At 49.6% G+C, this 27,189-nt stretch overlaps 1 protein-coding gene across 1 annotated transcript in view; it reads left to right on the plus strand.

Annotated features, from left to right (window-relative positions):
- Positions 1-850: 850 nt before the first annotated feature.
- Positions 851-27,189, plus strand: part of Smyd2 (SET and MYND domain containing 2) — a 51,611-nt gene continuing 25,272 nt past the window's right edge. Inside the window, exons 1-2 of the mRNA XM_027418712.2 lie at positions 851-1,049; positions 21,849-21,912. Of these exons, the coding sequence (XP_027274513.1) occupies positions 877-1,049; positions 21,849-21,912 (237 nt within the window). The 5' untranslated portion in view covers positions 851-876. The remainder of the gene's footprint in view (positions 1,050-21,848; positions 21,913-27,189) is intronic.

A 27,189-nucleotide genomic window follows, 5' to 3' on the forward strand; every position in this document is an offset into this window, starting at 1 on the left:
GATTTTATAGTTTAACCCGGTGAACAAACGCTTGGGAAAGAACTGCAGCTCGCGCTGAACCTCTGCAAAGTTGATTAACTGTTGTGGAGAGGTTGGAATGTTGCAGGTCTGGGGCTTAATGACCAGTTTTCTTCGGCTGTCGTTGACAGCCACTCCTTGCCTACCCTGTGTCTAACCTAACATCTTTGTGAGTAACAAACAGGTAAAGCCTTGGGAACATTAATCAGATGGCTAACTCACACCAACCCAAAAGCTAAGGAAGCAGTCAGACCGCATCCGAGCGAGTGAGGCCTACAGTGAGGCCGCCTCTCTTCCGAAGCCATCTACCTGATGGTCCCACAGACAGACGGACGGACGGACTATTTTACGACTTTCTTTGTTGTGTTACTACAGACATTTTATCAAACGATTACATCCTCGGAACAAGGGATTTGGGGTTTACCCCAACCTGGCCATGATCCCTCATACGGGCTCCAGAATGAACTCTCTCTAGTGCCCCGGGAGGGAGGTGAGAGACCTGTGGTTTTCGCACGCACAGCTCAACAACTGCAAGCCACGTTCACTCCCGCCCTGCAGAAGCAGCGGGCGCCTGGCTTCAGCCGGGTGGGTGCACGCGGATCCCCGCCGGCAGGGCGCGCCCTGCGCACCCACGCCCAGCCCTCCCGCCCGCCCGCCCGCCCGCGGCTCCGAGGAGCGCCCAGGGCCCAGCGCCCGCCCCGAGCGAGCCGAGCGCCCGAGTTCCTTGAAGGCCGGCGGCGGCCGCAGAGCGGCTCTCCCTCCCTCCCTGCTCCCTGCTCCCTCCTCCTGCTCGCCCTCCCTCCCCCCTCCCTCCCGTGACGCGCGTGCCCCGCAGCGCGCAGCCGCAGCGCCGCCAGCATGCGCGCCGAGGCCCGCGGTGGCCTGGAGCGCTTCTGCAGCGCGGGCAAGGGCCGGGGGCTCCGCGCGCTGCGACCCTTCCACGTGGGCGACCTCCTCTTCTCCTGCCCGGCCTACGCCTGCGTGCTCACCGTGGGCGAGCGGGGCCACCACTGCGAGTGCTGCTTCGCCAGGTACGCGGCGGCGACCGTGCGGGGACCGTGCGGGAGGGAGGGGCCGCGCGGGGCCACGTGCGCCGCTCCGCACTGCCACGGCCTGCCCCGCAGCCCGGCCTGCGCCGCCCCACGCCTGCCCGCTTTAACTCAGGCTCCCTGTCTGGGCCAGGCCGCCCCGAGATGGGCGGTTCCCCCACGCCCAAGGCGTGATGACTCAGTCAGCCAGGGACCCTGCGGGTCCTTGCTAGGAATGAGGGGGACACGTTACTGGGGGGTTGTTGGATTGTAGTACTTCGTCCGTGAGCTGTGTGTAGTTGTAGAAGTTGTACCATATCCATACGCCAAGCCTTGAGGTAGCTTTGATGCAGAAAGGTACCTTCTCACCCCGACTCTTCACTTTACAAGACACACTTTATCTTAAGAGAAGAGACCATTTTACAGTTGGGAAACTAAAGCCCAGAGAAGAAGGGTGGCTGTGTATACACCGGGTACTTACTAGGGGGCTGAAACCTGGCCTGGCTCAGGGCTAGCCGCTTCCCCTCACTCCTGTGCTCCCTAAGTTTGCTGAGGTAGGAGATATGGCTTTGGAGTTCAGCCTGTCCCAGGAAACCTGAGGAAGGGACCCTGCCCTACTTGCTTTGAAGGTCAATGGCTTCATCTTTGAAATGGGGATGCTGGGTTAAGCTAACTTGAGGTTCTGCAGGTACCTCTTGAGGGCTGGTCTGAGTCCAACCCTCAAGGAAGCCCTCAGCCTCCCAGGCCCGTGTGCGTCGTTCTACAATAAGACAACAAAAGAATGGACACAAGCTGAATATTAGAGTAATATCGGCCCGGACTCCCTGCTAGAACTGTCTTCCGCTTGGGGGGACCTGGAAAGGAACTAGACGCAGAACCATGCCGTGGGCAGCGGAAGGGCTGTATGTGATGTGCCTCTTTGAATTGGTGAGCCAAGAGCTAAAGGGTCATGGCACCACTTTGCGACGTTTGAGTGAAGTGAGCATTGGGTTTTCCCAAAGTTAAAAAGGCTGCTGCGACTGGTCCCTTGATCTTCTGAGCCTCGCTGTGGCTGGGAGTCTGCTGCAGTGTGGGTGTCTGCAGTGCCGGAGCAGAGCCGGTCACCCTGCACAGAAGGGGCCTCCATCAGGGGTCCTGGTGCTTGCTGGAAGCCACAGTGTGCAGTGAACTGGTGCAGGCCTTGCTGAGTGCATAGTAGGGTCTCATGGTGCCTGTCAGTTCTCTCCTCCTGAAATTGAGTATCTGCATTGACAGCCGAGCGTTCTCTTCTGTTGGGAGTGCCCTGGTTGTACACACAGCCACACACACCTCTGAGAGTACCCTCAGATCAGTCAGCCCCCGAATCCTGACATCTGTGAAGAAGTTTGCTGTCTCTCCTTTTATTTTTCTGTTTGACATTAGTTAATGTCCTTAAGTTCCCTCTCCCGGGCTGTCACATGGCAGTCGCTCCATCCTACAAAGTCTTCTATCACCAGCCAGAGTCCTTGGAAATCAGCTACAGTTTTGCAAAAGAAATAAAACTCAGGAGACCCACGCAGCCAGAACAATCTTCGCACCTCATCCAATGATTGCTGTCAGTCTGATTAGTTTTGCTAGGTCATTCAAATAGACTGTGTAGCTCAGGCTCCTGTCTGTATGACCAAGGCCTCAGCTGTTTATGTTATTAGACACAGGAGTGCCTCTGTGCGGCCTCACGAGTAGGAGCATTCTACAAAAGGGGGAGCACGGAGGGCCGGCCATGTGCCACGTCCCCAGATGAAAGCTACCCCCAATGCTTTCTTGTGCTAGAAGTATAGTGAGAAGATTGTCACTTAAGATAGATGAGCCACCTCTATGTATCAAAATTCAACTCACTTGGAAGGAAAAACATAGTTTCTTCATGAGAGAATATATTGTATTAGTCAAGAAATAATGATAGATTTTTTTTTTCTTTTTGCTCTCTACAAAATAGGATTCTTAGTGTGTGGGGGGTGAGGAGTGGGGGGATTTTTTTTCCCCTGGGAGTTTTAAATTAGTATCACGTTTTCTCAGCTTGGTAGGTGACATTTGGGAACATGCAGATCTTGCCTCAGCTGCTAGGAGGCAACTCCTAAAAATATAAATAATGTCCAGGCGAGAGCTGTCCCTCTTACACACACACACACACACACACACACACAGACACACACACACACACACACACACACACTTCTATGCTTGTATACATGTTTTGGTCACTAGTTAACTTTCTGCCAGGTTCTTAAAGGAGACACACACACATACATACATATGTATGTATAGTCTTCTGATTCTTGCTTTAGTTGGCTTCAGAAAGAAGGGCCCAGGTGTAGCCAGGTGTTGACTAGAATACCCTAGAAAATTCATTCTGCCTCTGGGGACAGAGGTCCCTCTCTCTTGATCTTTATTCTCTTGTACCTGGGATACCATGTGACAAGGACGGTTTCTGTTCTGAGTGTGTGGGAGAACCCAGAGGCCCTCTTGGCCTTTGCCATTGGGCTGTCTGCCTCCTCTGACTCACAGAGACTGCTTGCTTTAAGAATGAGGTGATGAAGGTGTCCATCATGAGTAGTTAGACTTTCCCTCATGTCCCCAGGGTTATTCCCTAGTGTGTCCGGCTCACCTGGCACAATAAGCTTTAGTAGATTTACTTTACCTTGAAAACCTGCTGCTGTTTTCCTAAAGTTCTCTGAAATAGATCCTGCCTTAGACTGTGGTGTGGCATTGGAAGACAACATGGTGCTCAGTTTCCGGCAGAGGAAATACGATTTAAAATGGTCTAAAATCATCACAATTTCTAAATGGGAAATTGCACATATGCACTAATGAGGTTTTGCCCTCATCTGTTAAGTCTGAGTTTATTAAGTAAGTAGTCAGATGAAGACACACTGGCCAAGGATGTCCTTTAAAAGTGACACTCTGGAATACAGACAGGTGGCGTATGGCACACACACAGGCTTGGAATCCCAGCTGCTTGTGAGGCTGAGGCAGAAAGATGGCAGCTACAGAGCAAGCTCAGGGCTAGCAAAAAGAAGGATGAGAACGCTGCTCAGGGGTCGGGTATGTGTGCAGAGAGCCCTGGTATGGGGTGGGGTCGGGATCTGTTTATCAGGTGAAGAGTTCTTGCCTTGCCACTTCCATTGTTTTTAGAGCTAGCAAAGCAGGGACTTGGCTCTGCATAGAATGGCTTTGGATTCTGGCTGCCTCTCTTCCCTGGCTGCTGTCTGAGCCACTGGGTTCCTCTGCCTGGAAACTTAGCCTTCAAGTGCCCACCCTGCCTAGCTCGTCTAGTTGAAGCTGAGAGTGGAAGTCAGGTACCCGGCAGGCTGAGGACGCTGTCACACTGTAGCCTGGTTTATTCTGGCATGGGCTTGGCCACTCCCAATTTTCTGACTCTAATGACTTGTGTATAAAATCCTGTAAAGCCAGGGACATGCTTTGCAAGGTGAATGGGGACCCTGGGATGTGTGTACAAACTCTACTCGCTCTCCTGGGGCTGGAGCCAGCCTTTCTCCTGGGTACTCTGGAGTGGTAACGGGGTGAATCTTCACTGTTTCCTGACACACAGTCAGCATTACACATACATAGGCAGGGATCCTTCGGAAAGTTCCGCACAGCTCCAGAGTGTTCAGACACCTTATTCTTTCAGCAGGAGATTAAGCAGATATTTAAGGGGAATGAGAGAAAACAGAATTTTCCACCTAATAAGGCCGTCGGGATTCCCTCCCTCCACTGACATTCTTCCAAGGATTGCTGTTAAAGTCAAAGTCTTAGCCTTCTTTAGATAGTGGGATGTGTGTGAGCGTGTGTGTGTGTGTGTGTGTGTGTGTGTGTGTGTGTGTGTGTGTGTCTGCATGTGTACACACATGCACATGCGTGTACTCACACAAGCTCTGAAGCACAATCTGCCTATTCTCCTTTACTCTTCCCTTTATAGGTAGCAAACTAATGTGTCTCTCCTAAGTCGGAAGTTGATCCTAGGTGCCTGGTAAGCAGGCCACTGAGCTGTGTCCCCGGGTCCTTTTCCTAATTTGTTGTGTTATTTTTTGTTGTTGTTTTGTTTTTTGTTTTTGTTTTTGTTTTTTTCTGAGACAGGGCTCTCTATATAGCCTTGGCTGTCCTGGAACTTACAGAGATCTGCCTGCCTCTGCTGGGTTAAAGGTTAGTGCTCTGGTGTGCAGCCAAGGTTTCCCAGGCTGTCCCTGAACCCACTCTGTAGTCTAGATAGCCCTCAGACTTTCAACCCTGCCCCAGTCTCAGTAGCTGGGATGGCAGGCCTGAGCCACCATACTTCATGCGTTTCTAAAGCGTTTTAAAATCGGTTGGCTCAGCTGCCTTTACTCTGTGTCTTAGGCAGATGTGGGTGCTTGGAATCTGATAGAGAGCCACACACACTCTTCTGTGTGGACTGTCACTGTATGGATGGCATGAATCATGCCTGGAGCCGCATGGGCCACCGCCATCTCTGCCTTTGCAGAGACCTCACTTCCAAGCAGTCTAGCGGGACAGGGTTTGTGATTAACCTCTCTTCCTTTCATTTAGTTTTCAGAGCCTCTCTGTGTCCAGATTGCATGGGTGAGGCTTGGAGATCGGATTTCTCTTGTGGCTTTAAAACCATGAAGTTCCTGGGTGGCTTTCTTGCAGGACAAGCAGGTTGCCCACTTCCTATCGAAGGCCCTTTAAAAATGACTTTAAAAAAAAGCCTGCAGGTCCCCTGTAAAGACCCAGGCTCAGGGCTAAATCTGGCTTTCAGAAAAACTCAGAATGGATGAGAATTGAGTCTGTTTTAGAATTTAAAGGGGGTGGGGGGATGCCCAAGAAAATGTCTACTGTGCTTCAGTGTTTCTGACTCCCTCCTTTTCCCTCCTTTTGCTAGGGTTAATCACCTCATTCTTCCTGTTACTATAAAAAAAGGAAAAATAATCACCCTTTTCGACCAACTTTCTTCCTGCCTCCCCCACAAGCACCTAGGTCAGATTCTGCATGGCGGTGACCACTCACCTGTCCCAGGCCCTCTTTCATCTGTTGCACAAGGGAGCTGTCGGTTTTTTTTGTTTTGTTTTTTTTTTTCCTTAGGCCCATTTCCTACTTTGCAGAGCCAGCCCCCTCTGGCTTTGGCCAGCTCTTTGAACTGATGTGTGTCCTGATCTTCCCCTGGGACTAGCCAGACCTAGAACAGGGCACCCAGCTTGTGCCTGGCTGAGTTCCACCCGCCCTTGCTTTTCTGGGGGAGCCTGGCTGTCTGGCCTGTCCAGGCCTGCTCTCTCTGAGGCTGGTGGGAGGCCACAATGCCCGGGTCTCTCTTCCCTCCCACAGACTTGCCTTGGGAAGCACCAGACCGGTGCCTTTCCCACCCAGATCTGCAGCCCTCACATCTGTGAATTCTGAGAAAATCCGCACTAGTTTAGGGGTGCAGTTCTCAGGTGGGGAATTGACTGAAGTACCTGCCTTTTCAGGGTTGATCCCCCGACCTTGGCCTCATTAGCTCTGTGAGCTGTCACAAAGCCACACACCTCACTTTGTGTCACTTCTGCTGACTCCCTGCCTGCCACCCTCAGAGGCCTTCTTTTCAATTGCAAAGGCGTTCACAGGACACAATAGAACAGAAAGAAATCCTGTCTCTTCAAGACTGCTCCGAAGGACCAGAATATGCAATTTAGCAGGAAAATAATACCAAAAAAAAAGGGGGGGGACTTGAAGGTTCTAGAAACATTCCAGGGCATACATGTGCTGAGGGCACAGCTGTGTCTCCTCAAATTTTCTATCAGAGATTTTAAAATAGTGCACAGGTCTGTGTAACAATGTATTAACACAAAACCTGGTGACTCTTCTTTGTGCAAAAGGTGGGTTGTGGTTTGCTCCTAAAGTGTGCCGGGAGAGCACTTCTGCGACAGGGTGCGTCTGAAAATTCCTAAGTGCTTATCTGGGGTAAGTTCACGGTATCTGGAGACCAAATTGAGGGCTTACCATAATAACAAGGACTCTTGAGTGTTAGCTAGTAGGTTTCGATTCCCTGGGGCACATTGGTACCCAGAGGACAAGAGGAGCTGTAGAGGAGAGGGAAGGATGCTCTCAGAACTGAGCTTCACACCAAGGCTTGCAAGCCAGTCCCAGGGTGCCTACCAGGGTACGTGTGAAAAGGATTTCATACCCTAGCACTTGACAGAAGTTGTTAAAATCTGTGGCAAAATGGAATGACTGTTCTGGAGCTGAAGGGATGACTTATTGGCTAAGAGTGCTTGTTGCTCTTCCCAGAGGATCCAAGTTCAGATCCCAGCACCGGTGTTAGGTAGCTCACAACTGCCTGTAACTCCAGCTCCAGGGATATTGACTCCTTCTTCTGGCCTCTTTGGATATAGCCCCCCCCCCACACACACATACATGCAAAAGGCATACATGATACACTTGTGGATATGAAGAACCCTTTCATAAATGTGGGCACTGGCTGCTGCTTTGCTGTGATCACGTTCCTGGGAGACATACTTCCTGAGAGCCTCTCACCTGTCACTTCACAAATTATAATGGGATGCTGTCGCTGTTCACAGTGAGAACCTCAAATGTCCTTCTGGCCTCAGAGGTCAGGGACTTTGGTTGTGAGCCCCTACATTTTGGAGAGGACTTTTTTTTTCATCTATAAAAGGATTGGTGTCTCAGAAGCACTTTCTGGGTTATACATCCCTAGAAAACACTGTGAAGAGCCCCAAATCCCTTATGTTCTAGAAGGAAGTTATGGTGTTGACACACAACACAGTCTTCATCTCAGGGATATAAAAGACAGTGTAGTTCTTTTTAGAGGACTTTTTTATTTACTGGGATACAGAGAGTGTGATTCAGAACACAGCTTGTGGGAGTGGGTCCTTCTCAGACAAATAATCACATTCTCAGCGGTTTACAGAGAAAGTACAGACCCCTTGTGCAACCCCGATCCATTGGGGTTATCATATTCTTATCAGATTGTACTTCCAAGGTATCCCCAGAGCTCCTTACTTAGCTCACTTATACAGAGCTCCTTACTTAGCTCACTTATAAAATGAGTAAAAGGATGGAGATGGTGTCTTAGCAACCTTGGGGGATGTAACTCAAGGGCTCCCAGCATGCTGTGTATGTCAAAGGCTAAGACAGCTGGCTGCTCACACTCCCTCTGCCCACCTGTACCCACACCCTCTGCCCACCTGTATCCACACCCTCTGCAGACCTGTACCACACCCTGTACACACCTGTACCACACCCTGTACACACCTGTACCCACACCCTCCACACACCTGTACCCACACCCTCTGCATACTTGTACCACACCCTGTACACACCTGTACCACACCCTCCACACACCTGTACCCACACGCTCTGCACGCCTGTACCCACACCCTCCGCACACCTGTACCCACACCCTCTACACACCTGAACTCACAGCCTCTACACACCTGTACCCACACCCTCTGCACAACTGTACCACACCCTCTGCACACCTGTACCACACCCTCTGCACACCTGTACCCACACCCTCTGCACACCTGTGCCCACACCCTCTGCAACCTGTGCCCACACCCTCTACACACCTATACACACCCTCTACACACCTGTACCCACACCCTCTGCACACCTGAACCCACAGCCTCTACACACCTGTACACACACCTTCTGCACATTTCTTTGAGAAGCTTACACCCAAACTCTCAGGTATGTCTCACTGTCTTGTAAACACCTTTCTCTCTTTCCTCATGCTTAAGCCTGGATCTAACAAATCTCCAGATCTACACCATGAACTCGATAATCCTCACATTCTTTGCAGTACCCAGTCCTGATTTGGCCTGGGTTGAGGTCCCTGCCTGAAAGTCTAAGGAATTCTTCAGGCTGCTGGGGGTGGCCTACCTTCTACCTGAGACAGCGTGCTTTCACTCCAACAGTTTGGAAAACTTATATCAGTTGCTGCCTTGTGCCCTAAATTTTTCCTGCCTCCCCCAGAGGAATGGTCAGACTTTTAACAAACCTCAGAACAAAGCTCGGCCGGAGGGGAAGGTTCATCCGGCTCTGGGAAGAAGCCCCCGCTGCGCGTGGGTCCTGATTCACCGTACCTCACGTATTAAAGTGATACAGGGAACATCTTTCACCGTCACACAAAAACCTGCAGCCCGAGTGCTATCCTGGTCCCCTGACCAGGGTTATAATAGGGCAGTGTCACAGTTCCTCCCACCTTTGTTCCTGGCCGACGGGACTGCAGGCCTTGTGAACACCCGCACGCGCGCGGGGAGGGAAGCTAACTTTGGTTCTGATTGTCTTACATCAGCCTCTGGTGAAGTTGGGCCTCACTGCTGGGCTTTTGCCTTTTCTCTTTTTCATTTGGCCAGGGCCGCCTCGGTTAGGCAGAGCAGACTTGTCACTGTTAGTTAAAAGTAATTGTTATTGCAAGCCCCCCGTACTCCACTGCCAATTCCTTTCATGGTCAAACCCGGTAAGCATTCAATTCAGCAGCAGAAAAAGCAGAGACTGGGTGGAACTGGATCCTTTTCCTGCCGACCAACAGCACCTGCTGCAACCTGCTAACTAGCCCGGCTCGTTAATTGCATGCCTAACTTGTTGATCTCCACGGCTTTGGGTTTTTAGAAGCAGGAGAAACCCACCGTGTGTCTCTTCCCATAGAAAACGACAGGAGTGTCTTCCATGCTCTGTTCCCATCACTCATAGTCAAATACTTGCATTTCCTGTAACGTTTTGTTTTCCTTCTTTGTGAGGAGTCATTTCTTAAGTTCAAAGGGCCTTTCTATTCAGAGCAAGTTATATATTTGCCCATAAAATAAAGGTTTCAAAAGCATCAGTCCTGTAGCTATGAGTCCGAGTGGGTGTGCTGAAGATATTTTCTGTAGTTGATATTACTGAAGAGAGAGAGAAAGAGAGAAAGAGAGAGAGAGAGACATTAAGAGCACAAAATAGGCTAATTAAAAGTGCCATCATAATGCTCTGCCATTTATTGAATATTCACCATGTTCTAGGCTGGGTGTTAAAAACTTTGCACTTTTAGTTTTCACAGCGAACCTCTGAGGTACCAACTATATATCAGTGCGTCCCGTGGTGGAAAGTGAATTCGGAAAGTATTCACTGCTTGTCTCCAGCCCCAGAAGAGGAGGTAGTGCGGCTGAGCGGAGGGAAAAGTGGCTTGGGTTCATCCCGCATGTCACGGGAGAATCAGAGCAGGGAGAGAACGCTGGTTTCCTTCCTGGACGAGTGAACCTTCTTTCTGTTGTAGTTAGGAAACCCAGGGCAGGCATGCTCTGTTCCTCTTACCTGAAAGTTCATCAGCAAGACAGCTAAACACCCTGATCCCCGCCAAGGGTGCCGTTTATTCCTAAGACAGGTTGTACCCACCCACAATGGAGTTCTTGGCAGTGCAATTCCAACAGACTGTGAAACACTGAGGCACTCAAGCCATGCTGTGTGAACACCGGCCAGGGCTGCCTTCTAGAAGGACAGCGGGGTCCTGTGAAGAACTTAAGCTGCCCAGCACCAAGGGCTGGGATGCGGCTCAGTTGAAGAAGAGCCTGGCATGCATGAAGCTGTGGGTTCAGTCTCCAGCTCTGGAAACTGGGGCTGAACTTGTAATCCCAGTACTGGAGAGGTAGAGGCAGGGAGAATCAGAAGTTCAAGGTCATCCTGGGTTATGGTGCATGTTGGCGGCCAGCCTGGGCTACGTGAGACCCTGTCTTCAAAAATTAGTTGGGGGTGGCTCAGCAGATAAAGGCTTGCTGCCAGATCTTTGGGACACACACGGTGGAAGGAGAGAACCAACTCCTATGAGTTGACCTTTGACCTCCACACCTGTATTGTGGCATGTGTGCCCCTCCCCTAAAAAACTATTTATAAAACTCACCGCAGCACAGACCAGGCACAGAATTGGTTCTTCCCCTGCAGTCAGGGCGAGGTAATTAGTGACCTGGTCGTGTAACTGCCTCCTTTAGGGATAGGTTTTAAGGAAATTCAGGCTTTCTGTTTTTCGTTTGGCACAGCTTTCCCTGCACCTCTGGATTTTTCGAAACAGGTTACTTCGCAAGTTAAGATCTAGCTGTGTGTGCACTTCATGTCAGGCCAGGCTTACTTCAGTGTTTGCCTGTTCCTGTGCAGAAGAGAGCCCTGTGAAGACTCCTGTCAGTCATCCCTGAGGCACTCCCTTTTCCCAAGTACGCGTACCTGCCGCCAGGGTGCAGGCTCTAGCTCAGTCAGTTCTGGGTTCAGGCTCACCCAAGATTCTTTCTTTCTTCCATGTTTTTCGAAGTTAGTTTTCGTCAACTGGACACAAAGCTGGGCAAACCTGAGAAAAGGGAATCTCAGTAGAGGGAGCTCCTCCATTAGATAGTACTGTAGGCAGGTCTGGGGGCGAGGGGTGGGGGGTGGGGGTGGGTGGGTGTGGGGGCATTTCCTTTATTGACGGAGGGCCCAGCCCACTGGGCAGTGCCATCCTGGACAGATGGCCCTGGGTGCTGAGTAAGGTATGGAAAGTGAGACGGTAGGTAGTGTTCTCTGTGGCCTCTGCTTCAGTTCCCGCCTCTAGGTCTCTGCCTTGAGTGTCTGCCCTGGCCGCCTGAACTCTTCTCTCTCAAGTTGCTTTTGGTCAGTGTTTCATCACAACAACAGAGAATCGACCTGCACAGACAGTGTGTGTGTGTGTTCATATGACTGTGGTGTGTGTGTGTGTGTGTGTGTGTGTTCATATGACTGTGGTGTGTGTGTGTGTGTGCATATGACTGTAGTGTGTGTGTGTGTGTGTGTGTGTGCATATGACTGTGGTGTGTGTGTGTGTGTGTTCATATGACTGTGGTGTGTGTGTGTGTGTGTCATATGACTGTGTGTGTGTGTGTGTGTGTGTGTGTGTTCATATGACTGTGGTGTGTGTGTGTGTGCATATGACTGTGGTGTGTGTGTGTGTGTGCATATGACTGTGTGTGTGTGTGTGTGTGTGTGTGTGTGTGTGACTGTGGTGTGTGTGTGTGTGTGCATATGACTGTGGTGTGTGTGTGTGTGTGTTCATATGACTGTGGTGTGTGTGTGTGTGTGTGTGTGTGTGTGTGGCATATGACTGTGGTGTGTGTGTGTGTGCATATGACTGTGTGTGTGTGTGTGTGTGTGTTCATATGACTGTGGTGTGTGTGTGTGTGTGCATATGACTGTGGTGTGTGTGTGTGTGTGTGTGTGCATATGTGTGTGTGTGTGTGTGTGTGTGCATATGACTGTGGTGTGTGTCGTGGATCTGTGGTGTGTGTGTGTGTGTGTTCATATGATGTGGTGTGTGGTGGTTGTGTGTGTGTGTGTGTGTTTCCTGTGGTGTGTATGTGTGTGTTGGTGTGTGTGTGTGTGTGTGTTCATAGAATATGACTGTGGTGTGTGTGTGTGTGTGTTTCTTTGTGTGCTGTGTGGACATATGACTGTGGTGTGTGTGTGTGTGTGTGTTCATATGACTGTGGTGTGTGTGTGTGTGTGTGTACATATGACTGTGGTGTGTGTGTGTGTGTGTACATATGACTGTGGTGTGTGTGTGTGTGCATATGACTGTGGTGTGTGTGTGTGTGTGTGCATATGACTGTGGTGTGTGTGTGTGTGTGCATATGACTGTGGTGTGTGTGTGTGTGTGTGTGTGCATATGACTGTGGTGTGTGTGTGTGTGTGTGTGTGTGTGTGTGTGTGTGCATATGACTGTGGTGTGTGTGTGTGTGTGCATATGACTGTGTGTGTGTGTGTGCATATGACTGTGGTGTGTGTGTGTGTGCATATGACTGTGGTGTGTGTGTGTGTGTGTGTGTGTCATATGACTGTGGTGTGTGTGTGTGTGTGTACATATGACTGTGGTGTGTGTGTGTGTGCATATGACTGTGGTGTGTGTGTGTGGTGTGTGTGTGTGTGTGTGTGTTCATATGACTGTGGTGTGTGTGTGTGTGTGTCATATGACTGTGGTGTGTGTGTGTGTGTGTTCATATGACTGTGGTGTGTGTGTGTGTGTGTACATATGACTGTGGTGTGTGTGTGTGTGTACATATGACTGTGGTGTGTGTGTGTGTGCATATGACTGTGGTGTGTGTGTGTGTGTGTGTTGCATATGACTGTGGTGTGTGTGTGTGTGTGTGTGCATATGACTGTGGTGTGTGTGTGTGTGTGCATATGACTGTGGTGTGTGTGTGTGTGTGCATATGACTGTGGTGTGTGTGTGTGTAACTAACATGACTGTGAAGATGTAACATGTGATGTGCAATACAGTAGAATCACAATGAAAAATGTGGTGTTGCTGTGTGTGTGCATGATGACTGGTGCTGTGTGTTGTGTGCATGTATGATGTGGTGTGGTTGGGTGCTGCTATGATGTGGTGCATGATGTGGTGTGTGTGTGTGTGTGTGTGTGTGCATATGACTGTGGTGTGTGTGTGTGTTCATATGACTGTGGTGTGTGTGTGTGTGTGTTCATATGACTGTGGTGTGTGTGTGTGTGTGTGTGCATATGACTGTGGTGTGTGTGTGTGTGCATATGACTGGTGTGTGTGTGTGTGCATATGACTGTGGTGTGTGTGTGTGTGTGTGTGTGTGCATATGACTGTGGTGTGTGTGTGTGTGCATATGACTGTGTGTGTGTGTGTGTGTGTGTGTGCATATGATCGTGTGTGTGTGTGTGTGTGTGCATATGACTGTGGTGTGTGTGTGTGTGCATATGACTGTGGTGTGGTGTGTGTGTGTGTGCATATGACTGTGGTGTGTGTGTGTTGTCATATGACTGTGCGGTGATGTGTGTGTGTGTGTTGTGCTGTGCATATGACTGTGGTGTGTGTGTGTGTGTGTGCATATGACTGTGGTGTGTGTGTGTGTTCATATGACTGTGGTGTGTGTGTGTGTGTGTTCATATGACTGTGGTGTGTGTGTGTGTGTGTGTTCATATGACTGTGGGTGTGTGTGTACATATGACTGTGGTGTGTGTGTGTGTGTGTGTTCATATGACTGTGGTGTGGTGTGTGGTGTGTGTGTGTATGCTGTAATATGTGTGGTGTGTGTGTGTGTGCATATGACTGTGGTGTGTGTGTGTGTGTGTTCATATGACTGTGGTGTGTGTGTGTGTGTGTACATATGACTGGTGTGTGTGTGTGTGTGTGTGTGTGTTCATATGACTGTGGTGTGTGTGTGTGTGTGTTCATATGACTGTGGTGTGTGTGTGTGTGTGTGTGTGTGTGTGTTCATATGACTGTGGTGTGTGTGTGTGTGTGTACATATGACTGTGGTGTGTGTGTGTGTGTGTGTTCATATGACTGTGGTGTGTGTGTGTGGTGTGTGTGTGTGTGTGGTGTTCATATGACTGTGGTGTGTGTGTGTGTGTGTGCATATGACTGTGTGTGTGTGTGTGTGTGTTCATATGACTGTGGTGTGTGTGTGTGTGTGTACATATGACTGTGGTGTGTGTGTGTGTGTGTGTTCATATGACTGTGGTGTGTGTGTGTGGTGTGTGTGTGTGTGTTCATATGACTGTGGTGTGTGTGTGTGTGTGTGTTCATATGACTGTGGTGTGTGTGTGTGTGTGTGTACATATGACTGTGGTGTGTGTGTGTGTGTGTACATATGACTGTGGTGTGTGTGTGTGTGCATATGACTGTGGTGTGTGTGTGTGTGTGTGTTGTGTGTGTGTGCATATGACTGTGGTGTGTGTGTGTGTGTGCATATGACTGTGGTGTGTGTGTGTGTGTGTGTGCATATGACTGTGGTGTGTGTGTGTGTGTGTGCATATGACTGTGGTGTTGTGTGTGTGTGTGTGTGTGCATATGACTGTGGTGTGTGTGTGTGTGCATATGACTGTGGTGTGTGTGTGTGTGCATATGACTGTGGTGTGTGTGTGTGTGCATATGACTGTGTGTGTGTGTGTGTGCATATGACTGTGGTGTGTGTGTGTGTGCATATGACTGTGGTGTGTGTGTGTGTGTGTGTGTGCATATGACTGTGGTGTGTGTGTGTGTGTGTGTGTGTGTGCATATGACTGTGGTGTGTGTGTGTGTGCATATGACTGTGGTGTGTGTGTGTGTGCATATGACTGTGGTGTGTGTGTGTGTGTGTGTGTGTGCATATGACTGTGGTGTGTGTGTGTGTGTGTGTGCATATGACTGTGGTGTGTGTGTGTGTGTGCATATGACTGTGGTGTGTGTGTGTGTGTGTTCATATGACTGTGGTGTGTGTGTGTGTGCATATGACTGTGGTGTGTGTGTGGTGTGTGTGTGTGTGTGTGTGTGTGTGTTCATATGACTGTGGTGTGTGTGTGTACATATGACTGTGGTGTGTGTGTGTGTGTGGGTGTGTGCATATCTGGTGGTGTGTGTGTCGTGTGCATATGACTGGTGTGTGTGTGTGTGTGTGTGTGTGTGCATATGACTGTGGTGTGTGTGTGTGTGCATATGACTGTGGTGTGTGTGTGTGTGTGCATATGACTGTGGTGTGTGTGTGTGTGCATATGACTGTGGTGTGTGTGTGTGTGTGTGTGTGTGCATATGACTGTGGTGTGTGTGTGTGTGCATATGACTGTGGTGTGTGTGTGTGTGTGCATATGACTGGTGTGTGTGTGTGTGTGTGCATATGACTGTGGTGTGTGTGTGTGTGTGTGTGTGTGTGTTCATATGACTGTGGTGTGTGTGTGTGTGTGTGTACATATGACTGTGGTGTGTGTGTGTGTGCATATGACTGTGGTGTGTGTGTGTGTGTGTGTGTGTGCATATGACTGTGGTGTGTGTGTGTGTGTGCATATGACTGTGGTGTGTGTGTGTGTGTTCATATGACTGTGGTGTGTGTGTGTGTGTGTTCATATGACTGTGGTGTGTGTGTGGTGTGTGTGTGTGTGTGTGTGTGTGTGTTCATATGACTGTGGTGTGTGTGTGTGTGTGTACATATGACTGTGGTGTGTGTGTGTGTGTGTTTCATATGACTGTGGGTGTGTGTGTGTGTGTGTGTGTGTGTTCATATGACTGTGGTGTGTGTGTGTGTGTGTGTTCATATGACTGTGGTGTGTGTGTGTGTGTGTGTACATATGACTGTGGTGTGTGTGTGTGTGTGTACATATGACTGTGGTGTGTGTGTGTGTGCATATGACTGTGGTGTGTGTGTGTGTGTGTGTGTGTGTGTGCATATGACTGTGGTGTGTGTGTGTGTGTGTGTTCATATGACTGTGGTGTGTGTGTGTGTGTTCATATGACTGTGGTGTGTGTGTGTGTGTGTTCATATGACTGTGGTGTGTGTGTGTGGTGTGTGTTGTGTGTGTGTTCATATGACTGTGGTGTGTGTGGTGTGTGTGTGTGTGCATATGACTGTGGTGTGTGTGTGTGTGTGTGACATAATGACTGTGGTGTGTGTGTGTGTGTGGCTGTACATATGGACTGTTGGTGTGTGTGTTGTGGGCATATGACTGTGTGGTGTGTGTGGTGGTGATGTGTGTGTGTGTTGTGTGTTCAAATGATGTGGTGTGTGTGTGTGTGGTATAATGACTGGTGTGTGTGTGCTGTGTGTGTACCATAGACTGTGGTGTGTGTGTGTTGTGTACATCATGACTGTGGTGTGTGTGTGTGTGATATGAGCTGTGGTGTGTGTGTGTGTGTGTGTGTTGTGTGTGTTGCTATGACTGTGGTTGTGTTGTGTGTGGATATGACTGTGTGTGTGTGTGTGTGTGCTGCTGTGCATATACTGCTGGTGTGTGTTGTGTGTGCATATACTGTGGTGTGTGTGTGTGTGTGTGTGCTGGTTGTGTGCATTGATGTGGTGGTGTGTGTGGGTGCATATACTGTGGGCTGGTGTGTGTGTGTGCTATGACTGGTGTGATGTGTGTGTGCATATGACTGTGTGGTTGTGTGTGTGCTGTGCATATGACTGTTGGTGTGTGTGGTGTGTGCATAATGATGTGGTGTGTGTGTGTGTGGTGTGTGTGTCGCCTTATGACTGTGGTGTTGTGTGTGTGTGCTGTGTGTGTGCATATGACTGTGGTGTGTGTGTGTGTGCATATGACTGTGGTGTGTGTGTGTGTGTGCATATGACTGTGGTGTGTGTGTGTGTGCATATGACTGTGGTGTGTGTGTGTGTGTGTGTGTGCATATGACTGTGGTGTGTGTGTGTGTGTGCATATGACTGTGGTGTGTTGTGTGTGTGTGTTCATATGACTGTGGTGTGTGTGTGTGTGTGTGTTCATATGACTGTGGTGTGTGTGTGTGTGTGACATATGACTGTGGTGTGTGTGTGTGTGTACATATGACTGTGGTGTGTGTGTGTGTGCATATGACTGTGGTGTGTGTGTGTGTGTGTGTGTGTGTGTGTGATATGACATATGACTGTGGTGTGTGTGTGTGTGCATATGACTGTGGTGTGTGTGTGTGTGTGTGTGTGTGTGTGTGTGGTGTGTGTGCTATGACATATGACTGTGGTGTGTGTGTGTGTGTGTGTGGTGTGTGTGTGTGTGCATATGACTGTGGTGTGTGTGTGTGTGTGCATATGACTGTGGTGTGTGTGTGTGTGCATATGACTGTGGTGTGTGTGTGTGTGTGTGTGTGTGTGCATATGACTGTGGTGTGTGTGTGTGTGTGTGTTCATATGACTGTGGTGTGTGTGTGTGTGTGTGTGTGTGTGTGTGTGTGTGTACATATGACTGTGGTGTGTGTGTGTGTGCATATGACTGTGTGTGTGTGTGTGTGTGTGTGTGTGCATATGACTGTGGTGTGTGTGTGTATGACTGTGGTGTGTGTGTGTGTGTGTGTGTGTGTGCATATGACTGTGGTGTGTGTGTGTGTGCATATGACTGTGGTGTGTGTGTGTGTGTGCATATGACTGTGGTGTGTGTGTGTGTGTGCATATGACTGTGGTGTGTGTGTGTGCATATGACTGTGGTGTGTGTGTGTGTGCATATGACTGTGGTGTGTGTGTGTGTGTGTGTGTGCATATGACTGTGGTGTGTGTGTGTGTGCATATGACTGTGGTGTGTGTGTGTGTGTGTGTGTGCATATGACTGTGGTGTGTGTGTGTGTGCATATGACTGTGGTGTGTGTGTGTGTGTGCATATGACTGTGGTGTGTGTGTGTGTGCATATGACTGTGGTGTGTGTGTGTGTGCATATGACTGTGGTGTGTGTGTGTGTGTGCATATGACTGTGGTGTGTGTGTGTGTGTGCATATGACTGGTGTGTGTGTGTGTGTGTACATATGACTGTGGTGTGTGTGTGTGTGTGCATATGACTGTGGTGTGTGTGTGTGTGTACATATGACTGTGGTGTGTGTGTGTGTGTGCATATGACTGGTGTGTGTGTGTCAGGCCAGTGTCAGTACTGGGTTACAGCTGTGCTCTCCCTGCCTGGGTTTTGGCCGGGTTCTGGGGATCTGAACTCCGGTTGTCACATTTGCCCAGTAGGCCCTTTGCTGCAGGCTTGTGAAGCGTTTGCCACCTGCAGCTGGCCCTCTCCGTCCAAGATCCATGTTTAGTTTCTTCCTCAGCAGTAGCCATCGAAGCAGCTCGCTCTCCCACTTCCTGCTCAAGCTGCCACGCCCTCAGAGGAGGAAGCAGGAGGTGGTGATGAAAGACACTCACCCAGAAGCAGGAAGCAGGTTTGCATGCTCGCAGTACATTGCTGGAGGATGTGATCTTGGGATCCTCTTGCTTGGGGTCTTTGAGGAGCAGGCCAGGGTCCCCCCTAAACAGGGAGGGACCTTCTGTGCCCAGAATGTACGTCACTCACTGTTTGCTTCTAGTCTGCTTCAGATCACGTGGATCCCTGCGTCACGGTTGATTGAGACTCACCTTGTGAAAAGTGACCATGCACCAGTACACTTTGAGTGGCATTTGTGGGGTGCCACTGGAGCTCAGACCTTAGGCCAGCCAGAGCAGAGGACGCCCCACCTTTGTCTTCTTGTTCTGATTAGCTCCTCAGACGTGTTTCCTTCTCCTGTGGGCTATCCTGTGGAAGGTTCTCCCTCCACTCGGGTCCTGGGCTTGAACTCAAGTTGTCAGGGTTAGCAGCAAATGCCTTTAACCCACTGAGCCAGTTTGCCAACCTGATTTTTGTTCTTTTGGGGGGGACAGGGTCTCATGTAGTGAAGAACTCACTATGTGTCTGAGGCTGGTCTTGAACTCCTGATCTTGCTTCCAGCACCACTTTTAAATTCTGGGATTACAGGCATGTGCCACCATGAAACAGTTTGCCTTTTCCCCGGTTCTGGGTGTTGGATTTGATGGCTTGCTGGTCCTGATGAGGGGCAGCCTAGGGGAGTCTGGCAGATTAGTGAAAACCCAGGAGAGCTCCACTCTGACTCCTCATGCCTTTCTCACTGGGGATGTTCTATGGAAGCTGAGTCATTTCTCCCTCAGTAACCCATGCTGGCTTCTGAACTTGAAGATCTGTGTAGTACTTACTTTAAAACGTATTTATTTTTATTTCATGTGTACGAGTGTTTGTCTGCATAGATGTCTGTGCACCACACGAGTGCAGTGCCCATGCAGTTGGAGTTGCAGGTGGTTGTGAGCCACCATATTGATGCTGGGAACAGAACTGGGTCCTCAGCAAGAGCAGCCAGTGCTCTTAGCGTTAAGCTGCCGCTCCAGCCTGCAATCTTACCTTTTTTGTGTACAGTTAAGCTAAAATGTGATAACTTTCTACTCTTTACTCGAGGGGCTGGGCTGGGCTTTGGTTTCAGATGCTCTTCAGTGTTTTGGGAGGCATGGGATTGAGACAGGGTCTAATGCAGCAGCCTGGCCTTGAACCGCCTCTGTAGCCGAGGATAACTTTACATTCTTGATCTCATTCCCTCAGCCTCCCAAGTGCTATGATTAGAAAGAAACACAAGCCACCAGGACCCAGCATCTTCGGTCCTAAGGGTGAGGTTTGGGGGATAGTTTATTGAGAAAAGTTACTAACTTTCATCAAACTGTCAAAGAAGTAGGTCTAAGATCTGTTTTTTCCTACAAGATAAAAATGAATTGTAAAGATGGCTTTTGAATTGGCTTGCTTATGAGGGACTTCTCCCGGTTGTAACCCACGTCCGGGAGGAATCTCGAGTGTTTCTTCCTTGGCTGAACGGCCACTGCCTCTTCGGCAGCCCTTGGCATCACTCCTCAGGCCACACCACTTGCCAAGTGCTGACATGTCACTTCACTGTTGTGTCTGAGTGCTCTCTGACCTTTCCTGCCTCCGTATAAAGGCCAGCAGCCAGCTCCTAAGCCTGTGGCTCTTCTCTGTCACCAGAAGTAGAGTCAGAGCCTGGGGCCTTCAGAGGGAGGGGCCCATGGTGGTTCAAGGTGGAGGATCTGCTCCACTAAATCAGTGGGTTCCTTTCAGAAGCTTGTAAACTTGGTGTGTTGATGTATGTCTCAACATCAAGACGTGTTTTTCTCCTGCGTGTCTTCCACCCAGTCCCTGGAGTCAGGCGCTGCCTTGTGAGCTGTGGTAGTGAGCTTAGTTCTCTGGTGATATGCCTGGATCACATTCTGCATCAGGGAGGAGTATGGTTCCTGGGCTGCTGAGAAGCAGTGAGATGTTGCAGTGTGGGATGCATAAGCTCTGAAGGATTGTGAGCCTCTCTGCTAGGACCAGCCCTTCTGGGCTGCAGAGGTGGTTGAGGAGGGATGACAGACACTGCAGCAGTGGACACCCCCCCAGCAGGAGGAGGAGGGTGACACTGCAGCAGTGGATCCCGAAGCAGCAGGAATGTGCTCAGCATCAGCCTGTTCCTGGTGACAGTTTGTCAGTGCGTTTTACAGATTTTGCTCTGACTCTGTACTTTACAAAATTGTTCAGATTTAGAATAAAAGCATTTATTTTTTATTAGTGTGTGTGCGCGTGACTGTGAGTTCGTGTGTGTCACATGTTTGCAGATGTGCAGGGAGGCGGGAAGAAGATGCCACATTCCTTGGAATTAGTGTTACAGGCAGTTGGGAGCTATCTCAAGTTCGGGTTTTGGGAACCAAACCTGGGTCCTCTGCAAGAGCAATAGATTATTCTTAACCACCAAAATTTCTCTCCAGCACCCAAAGTTAAATTTTTTATAGTATGTTGTTTAATGCAGTAGCTTCACCATTTTTGAAAGACCTTTGGCTACATACACACACACACACACACACACACACATAGAGTAGATTCTCACACATAGGCAAGCGCATACACACACACACCCTTTCTCTTGCATGCATGTACACACACACACACACACACACACACACAGAGAGAGAGAGAGAGAGAAGAGAGAGAGAGAGAGAGAGAGAGAGAGAGAGTAGCTTCTTACACATAGGCAGGCGCATGCACACACATGCACCCTTGTTCTTGCATGCATGTACACACACACACACACACACACACACACACACACACACACACACACACACTCTAGTTCCTAGAAATCAGGAGGCATCACTTCCCTGTCCTTTGAGAGAGACAGAAACATCCCATATGCACTCTGAGCATAGTGTTGTTTGTCACCTGGTGCTACCAGCCCCACACTGTGCCCTGACACCCCTTCATGGGCTGTAACAATTTGAGTTCACTGATTTCTGACGATTCTTAGTAAACACCAGAAAACAGGACAGACAAGAGTTTGACATTTGCAGACTGCTGAATACAATAGTCCAGGTGATGCACCCTTGGTCTGACCGCCATGTTGAGCGTTGATCACTGTTTTCCAAGGGCCAAACATGGTGTAAACCTTCTTGGGAAAGATGCGTTTGCGGGGAGTCAGGGAAGGTGAGCCTTGGCTGAGCCTAGATGGCGTCTCTTACTATCTAACCAAATGTGCTGCCTTGAGTCTGCCTCTCACCACTACCGATTCCCTTTTGTGTTTTTAAGGAAAGAAGGACTGTCAAAATGTGGACGATGCAAGCAGGCGTTTTACTGCGGTGTGGAATGTCAGGTAGGTGCGGGCCCGCTGGCAGGAAGGCCTTCTCTCCTCTGGAGGTTGGGACCTGGGTGTCATCTTTGTCATTGGTTTCCTGCTCCACAGCTCCCCACTACATTGGGAGTGTGTGCACGCACCTCTCAGAAGTAACCAGCCCCTGTGTCAGGCAGAAGTGTGGCATAGTGGGAAAGACACAAGAAGATGACTAGATTAGCTGGGGAGTGTACCACAGTGACAGTTCACACCAAAGACACCATCAGCCAAGCTGGGGACTTGTAGAGAAGTATGAAGTAGAAAGCTGCCTTCGTGGCATGTGCAGTCAATCCTACAGCAGCAGGGCTCCTCACGCTTGGGCTGTTCGAACCCTGCTTCATGGCAGCTGGGCTCCACCCCTAGCACAGCATGGCACAGCAGAGGGTTGTGGCTGTGAACTTGAACAGAACCAGCGTGGGTCTTGTAAGCAGCCTGAGTTGGGAAGGTGAGGAGTTGTCTCCTGCAGTGAGACACTGGAGAGGCAAGGGGGCAGGCTGCTGTGACCTCTCAGTGTCCTTCTGAGGGACTGAGAAGGGTGTCCCCTAACTTAGAGCAAACATCCGATGCCCCCCAAAACGCTCTTCATAGAAAAGCATTGCAGGGCCGGTGCAGGGGACACGTGTGCTCTTACTTCACAGCCTGGTCCAGGCCTCCAGCATGGGGTGTACCAGGAACTTAAAAAAATGTGTGTTTGTGTGCGATGCATGTTTGTTCTCACACGTGTTGGTGCACCTGTGAGTACATGCATATTGAGGTGTCTTTCTTGATTGCTTTCTATTTATTGAACCTGGACTCATGGGTTCAGCTCGTCTGGCTAGCCTGCCTGTCTCTACCTCTCTCTCAAGTGCTGGAATTACAGACTGGCAACCATGCCAGCTCCGCTTTTAACAGGGCGTGTGAGGCAAGAGCTTTTTCTCTCCACAAAGCCCTCTCCTCAGCCCTGCAGGGAAAATTTCTGTCCTCCTGTTTGACCTGCACCTCCCCCCACGCACCCCTGCCCAGCCTTGCGGCTTTCTGTTCTTTTTCTTCAGGAACTTCTTACCACGCCTTAGCAAGCACTCATACTGTTTGGGGGGGATGAATGGTTCTAGGTGATCTGTACCCCCTGTCCCAAAGCACCCTGCAAGCTTCACTTCTGGTGACTGTTCCCCCCTCACTTCCTCAGAGAACACTTACCAATGGGAGCCACTGCTAAGGCCTGTGACAGCAGAGTGCCAGGGACAACAGCCCCTTGCCAGGGTAGAGCAGACACTGAGCCTTGACTCCCTCAGCAGGCTTCCTGAGGTGGCCAGCCTGAGTGACAGTGAACATAGAAGTGAGCTTTGGTCCAGTTTCCAGGGCCCATCCATATCTCTAGATGCTCTGATCTCTCGTGGGCGGGGCACTCTGTGCTTAGATTGCTGTGGTGTTTGGTTTTTCTCTTTTTTTATCATTTTTTAATTTGAATTAGAAACAAGATTGATTTACATGACAATCCCAGTTCCCTTCTCCCTCCCTTCCTCCCCTACCACCCCCCCAACTAAAACCCTACCTGTCATATGTCCTTTCTTCTAATCTACACCTGACTCAACCTTTCTGCTCCCTCATGACCTCTGCATCCTTCCTCTTCTCCCCTTCTCATTCTCGTAGCTCCCTCCCCCCCTTCCCATGCTCTCAATTTGCTCAGGAGATCTTGTCCCTTTCCCCTTCTCCAGGGGACCAGGTATGTCTCTTTTAGGGTCCTCCATGTTACTAGCTTCTCTGGAGGTGTGGATTGTAGGCTGGTAATCCCTTACTCTGTGTCTAAAAATCCACATATGAGTGAGTACATATCATGTTTGTCTTTTTGTGACTGGGTTACCTCACTCAGAATGGTTTCTTCTAGTTCTATCCATTTTCCTGCAAATTTCAAAATTCCATTGTTTTTTCCCACTGAGTAGTACTCCATTTCCGTGGCGTTTGGGAGATACTCACATGACTGTCTCTGTAGGAAAAGTAACTCATTCCCTCCTGGTCTTTTTCTAAGCAAGCATAGTCAGTGGTGTGCAGTCCAGATGAAAGAGCAGGAAATAAGGCAGGTCCAAGTGGCAGGTCCTGAGTCCCACTTACAAGCTCTCAGAGCCTGGCAGGTCACAGGACAGCTCTGAGTGGACACTTTCTTCAAGTTCAAGTGAGGACACAGTGCCCACAGTAAAGAGTGGGAAGGAGAGGCCTGTGTAAATGGTGACTGTAGACTGAGGTTTCTGTCCTACCAGGTCCCGCCACCCTTCAGCCCCAAAGAGACATATTAATTATTAAATTGTTGGCTGATGGCTCGGGCTTCTTACTGGCTAGCTCTCTCTTAATCATTAACCCATAACTACTCATCTATGTATTTCTACATGGTTTTATCTTACCGGATAACTTCTGGCAACCTGTCTTCCTGGTAGCTACTTGGCGGTCTCTTTTGCAGCTCTTCTCCCCAGCACTCTTCTCCTCCAGTTGCCCCGCCTATACTTCCTGCCTGGCTACTAACCAATCAGCATTTTATTCATCAATCAATAAGAGAAACATAGATACAGAAGGACATCCCCCGCCAGGTAACACCCTGGACAAGCATGTGGCTTTGTTATAAGTGATATTAGACTCCATGGCAAAGCAGATTTTCTGTGATTCAGGTGGGGTAGAAGCTGAGCTGTGTGTAGCGGCCCAAGCCTGGGAAGACGACCGGCTTCTGAGATTGCCAGGGCTCTGGTCGTGTGCAGTGGGTGAATGGTGGTCAGTACTGGGGAGTCAACCTTCTGAGACATTGAGAACAGATTCAGCAGCAGAGAATCTCAAAACCCGTGACATGCTGCCTTGCTCCCACACCCCCGGGGCACACTGACAAAAATATATTTCCATACGTCTTAGTAGGTGGCAATATTTCAATGAGTCATCCCAATGTGCATTGGGATTTTGAGGTGGCACTGTGGTTCCTGATGCTCTGGTCTTCCAGGTTTGCAGACTCCAAAAGCTCATTTGGAGCAGGCTCACATTAATTCATGTCTTTGCTGGAATGATTGCTCTCCCTGAAGCACTCAGAGTTTGCACAGTCAGCCGCTGAAGGCCGGCTGGAAGGTGGCTGTGTCATAGTGAGATAGTAGGGGAGGAGCCCGGGGGCGGGGGCAGAGTAGCCAGGCTGTGATAGCCCCTGACGGAGCTCCTGGTCCCTCACTCTGAGAACGAGGTGCCTGGGGACAGCTTCTGCAGCTGTGAATTTCTGTGTCACATGACCAAGTATCCTCGTAGGTGACACCTGTGGCAGACTGGATTTACCTAAATTTCTCCTCCTCCTCCTCCTTCCTACCTTCCTTCCTGCCTGCCTTCCTCCCTCTCTTTCCCCTTCCCTCCCTCCCTCTCTCCCTCCATTCCTGCCTCCTTCCTTCCTTCCATCCTTCCTTCCTTCCTTCCTTCCTTCCATCTCCTGAAGAGGCCATGGCCACAAGGCTTTCAACCTTTACTAATGAACAAGTAAATGATTATGGGGTCGTGTATTGTAGCAGAATGGCCATGAGAAGTTAGGAGAAATAAATGCCTGGAAACGGAGGGCAGTGCCAGGGCTGAGGTTCAGGAAGTGTCTGGCCCAGTGCTGCTAGGACCCTGTCATTGTTGGGGAGGCCATGGACGGGGCCAGGGTCCTGGGTCCATTGCTGGCGAAGCTCACTGTCGCCTCTTAGCCAGTCCTGAGCCGCAGCTGTGCCATCACCACTCTGCTCTCTGACTGTCCACCATCAGCACTAGGAAGAAAGGTGTGTGGATGGCGCTGAGTACATCTCTTCTCTGCTGGGAGTGCAGAACCAAGCGCTGTGACCCTGACTTCAGGGCTCAGTGGCTCCAGGGTCCATCCGACTCCCTCCCACTCTTCTTCCTGGCTATCATGACAGGCAGAGCAGAAGCCCTGTGGCTTATTCTTGCTGCTCTGCATCTTAAGTCTCAGCTGCATGACGTGTGCATTTTGAAAAGTCTATTAGAACAGTGGACACCCCATGCCCCAGAGACAGAAAAGGGGGCAGAAGTCTAGATACCTCCTCCAAGAAGGCAGACCCATTTGCTCAGCAGAAAATGCGATGCTATAGTCACCGCTCCTTTTCCCTCATTCACAGTGTGGGTGCTCCATGAGACAGTCCTCCACTCACAGTGTGGGTGCTCCATGAGACAGTCCTCCACTCACAGTGTGGGTGCTCCGTGAGACAGTCCTCCGCTCACAGTGTGGGTGCTCCATGAGACAGTCCTCCACTCACAGTGTGGGTGCTCTGTGAGACAGTCCTCCGCTCACAGTGTGGGTGCTCCGTGAGACAGTCCTCCGCTGTTACTCCTGCACAGCGATCAGTCTCACCCAGTGTTTATTGTATTGGAGGAAAACAAACTTGAAGTTTAAAAAGAACTGTGAGCACAGAAACCGGCCATGTCTTACTGTTGCACTGGTGCTTTAGTTTATTTTTACCAGCAGTGTATCCATTACTGAAAATTCAGAGGTACGATGGGGACATAGAAGTTAAGGCAGAGGGAGTAGTTTGAATTTTGAGGGGATAAGAAAGCAGTTTTAGGGGGAATCTTATAAAAACTGAGAGTATTTTTCAAAGAATACACAGTTGCCTTTTTAGCCTTTTTTGCACATGTATTTTTTATTATGTACAGAATTATGGCAGATCACCTCCGATAGAAGAGCGTGCTCTTGGTAAAGGCTACAAGTAGAGCTTGTGGGGCTGTGGCTGCTCATGCAAGGGTCTGGGTTCGTTCCTGGCACCGTGAGAATCAAGCTGTATGTAGCTCGCCTGTTCTCATAGCTCTTGGGTGGGGTGGCAAGAGTTCAGGGCCAGCCATGGCATTTGTAGGAGTTCTAGACCCACCTAGGCTACATGAGACTTCATTTCTTAAAACAAAGAAAAAACAGGGAAAGCAAGCAAACAAACAAAAGTGCTCAAAGCTATCTGATGCTTCTACCAGATTCTATTTCTCCTTTCCTTTTCACAAAGTTTTACTTTTTAAAAAAATACGTATGGGTATTTTCACCTGCAAGTATGTCTGTGTCCTGTGTTAGTGCCCGGTATCCGTAGAGGCTAGAAGTGGGTGTCAGATTCTCTGGAACTAGAGTCACAGATAGTTGTGGGCCTCCATGTGGGTGGCTGGAAATTAAACTGGGGCCTCTAGAAAAGCAATCAGTGCTCTTAACCACGGAGCCATCTCTTCAGGCCCTAATTTTTTTTTAATTAAAAATGAACAATGTCATTGGAGTACATATCTGTCATTCTTCCCTTA

The sequence above is a fragment of the Cricetulus griseus genome, chromosome 5, assembly GCF_003668045.3.
Source record: "Cricetulus griseus strain 17A/GY chromosome 5, alternate assembly CriGri-PICRH-1.0, whole genome shotgun sequence".
Classification (NCBI taxonomy): domain Eukaryota; kingdom Metazoa; phylum Chordata; class Mammalia; order Rodentia; family Cricetidae; genus Cricetulus; species Cricetulus griseus.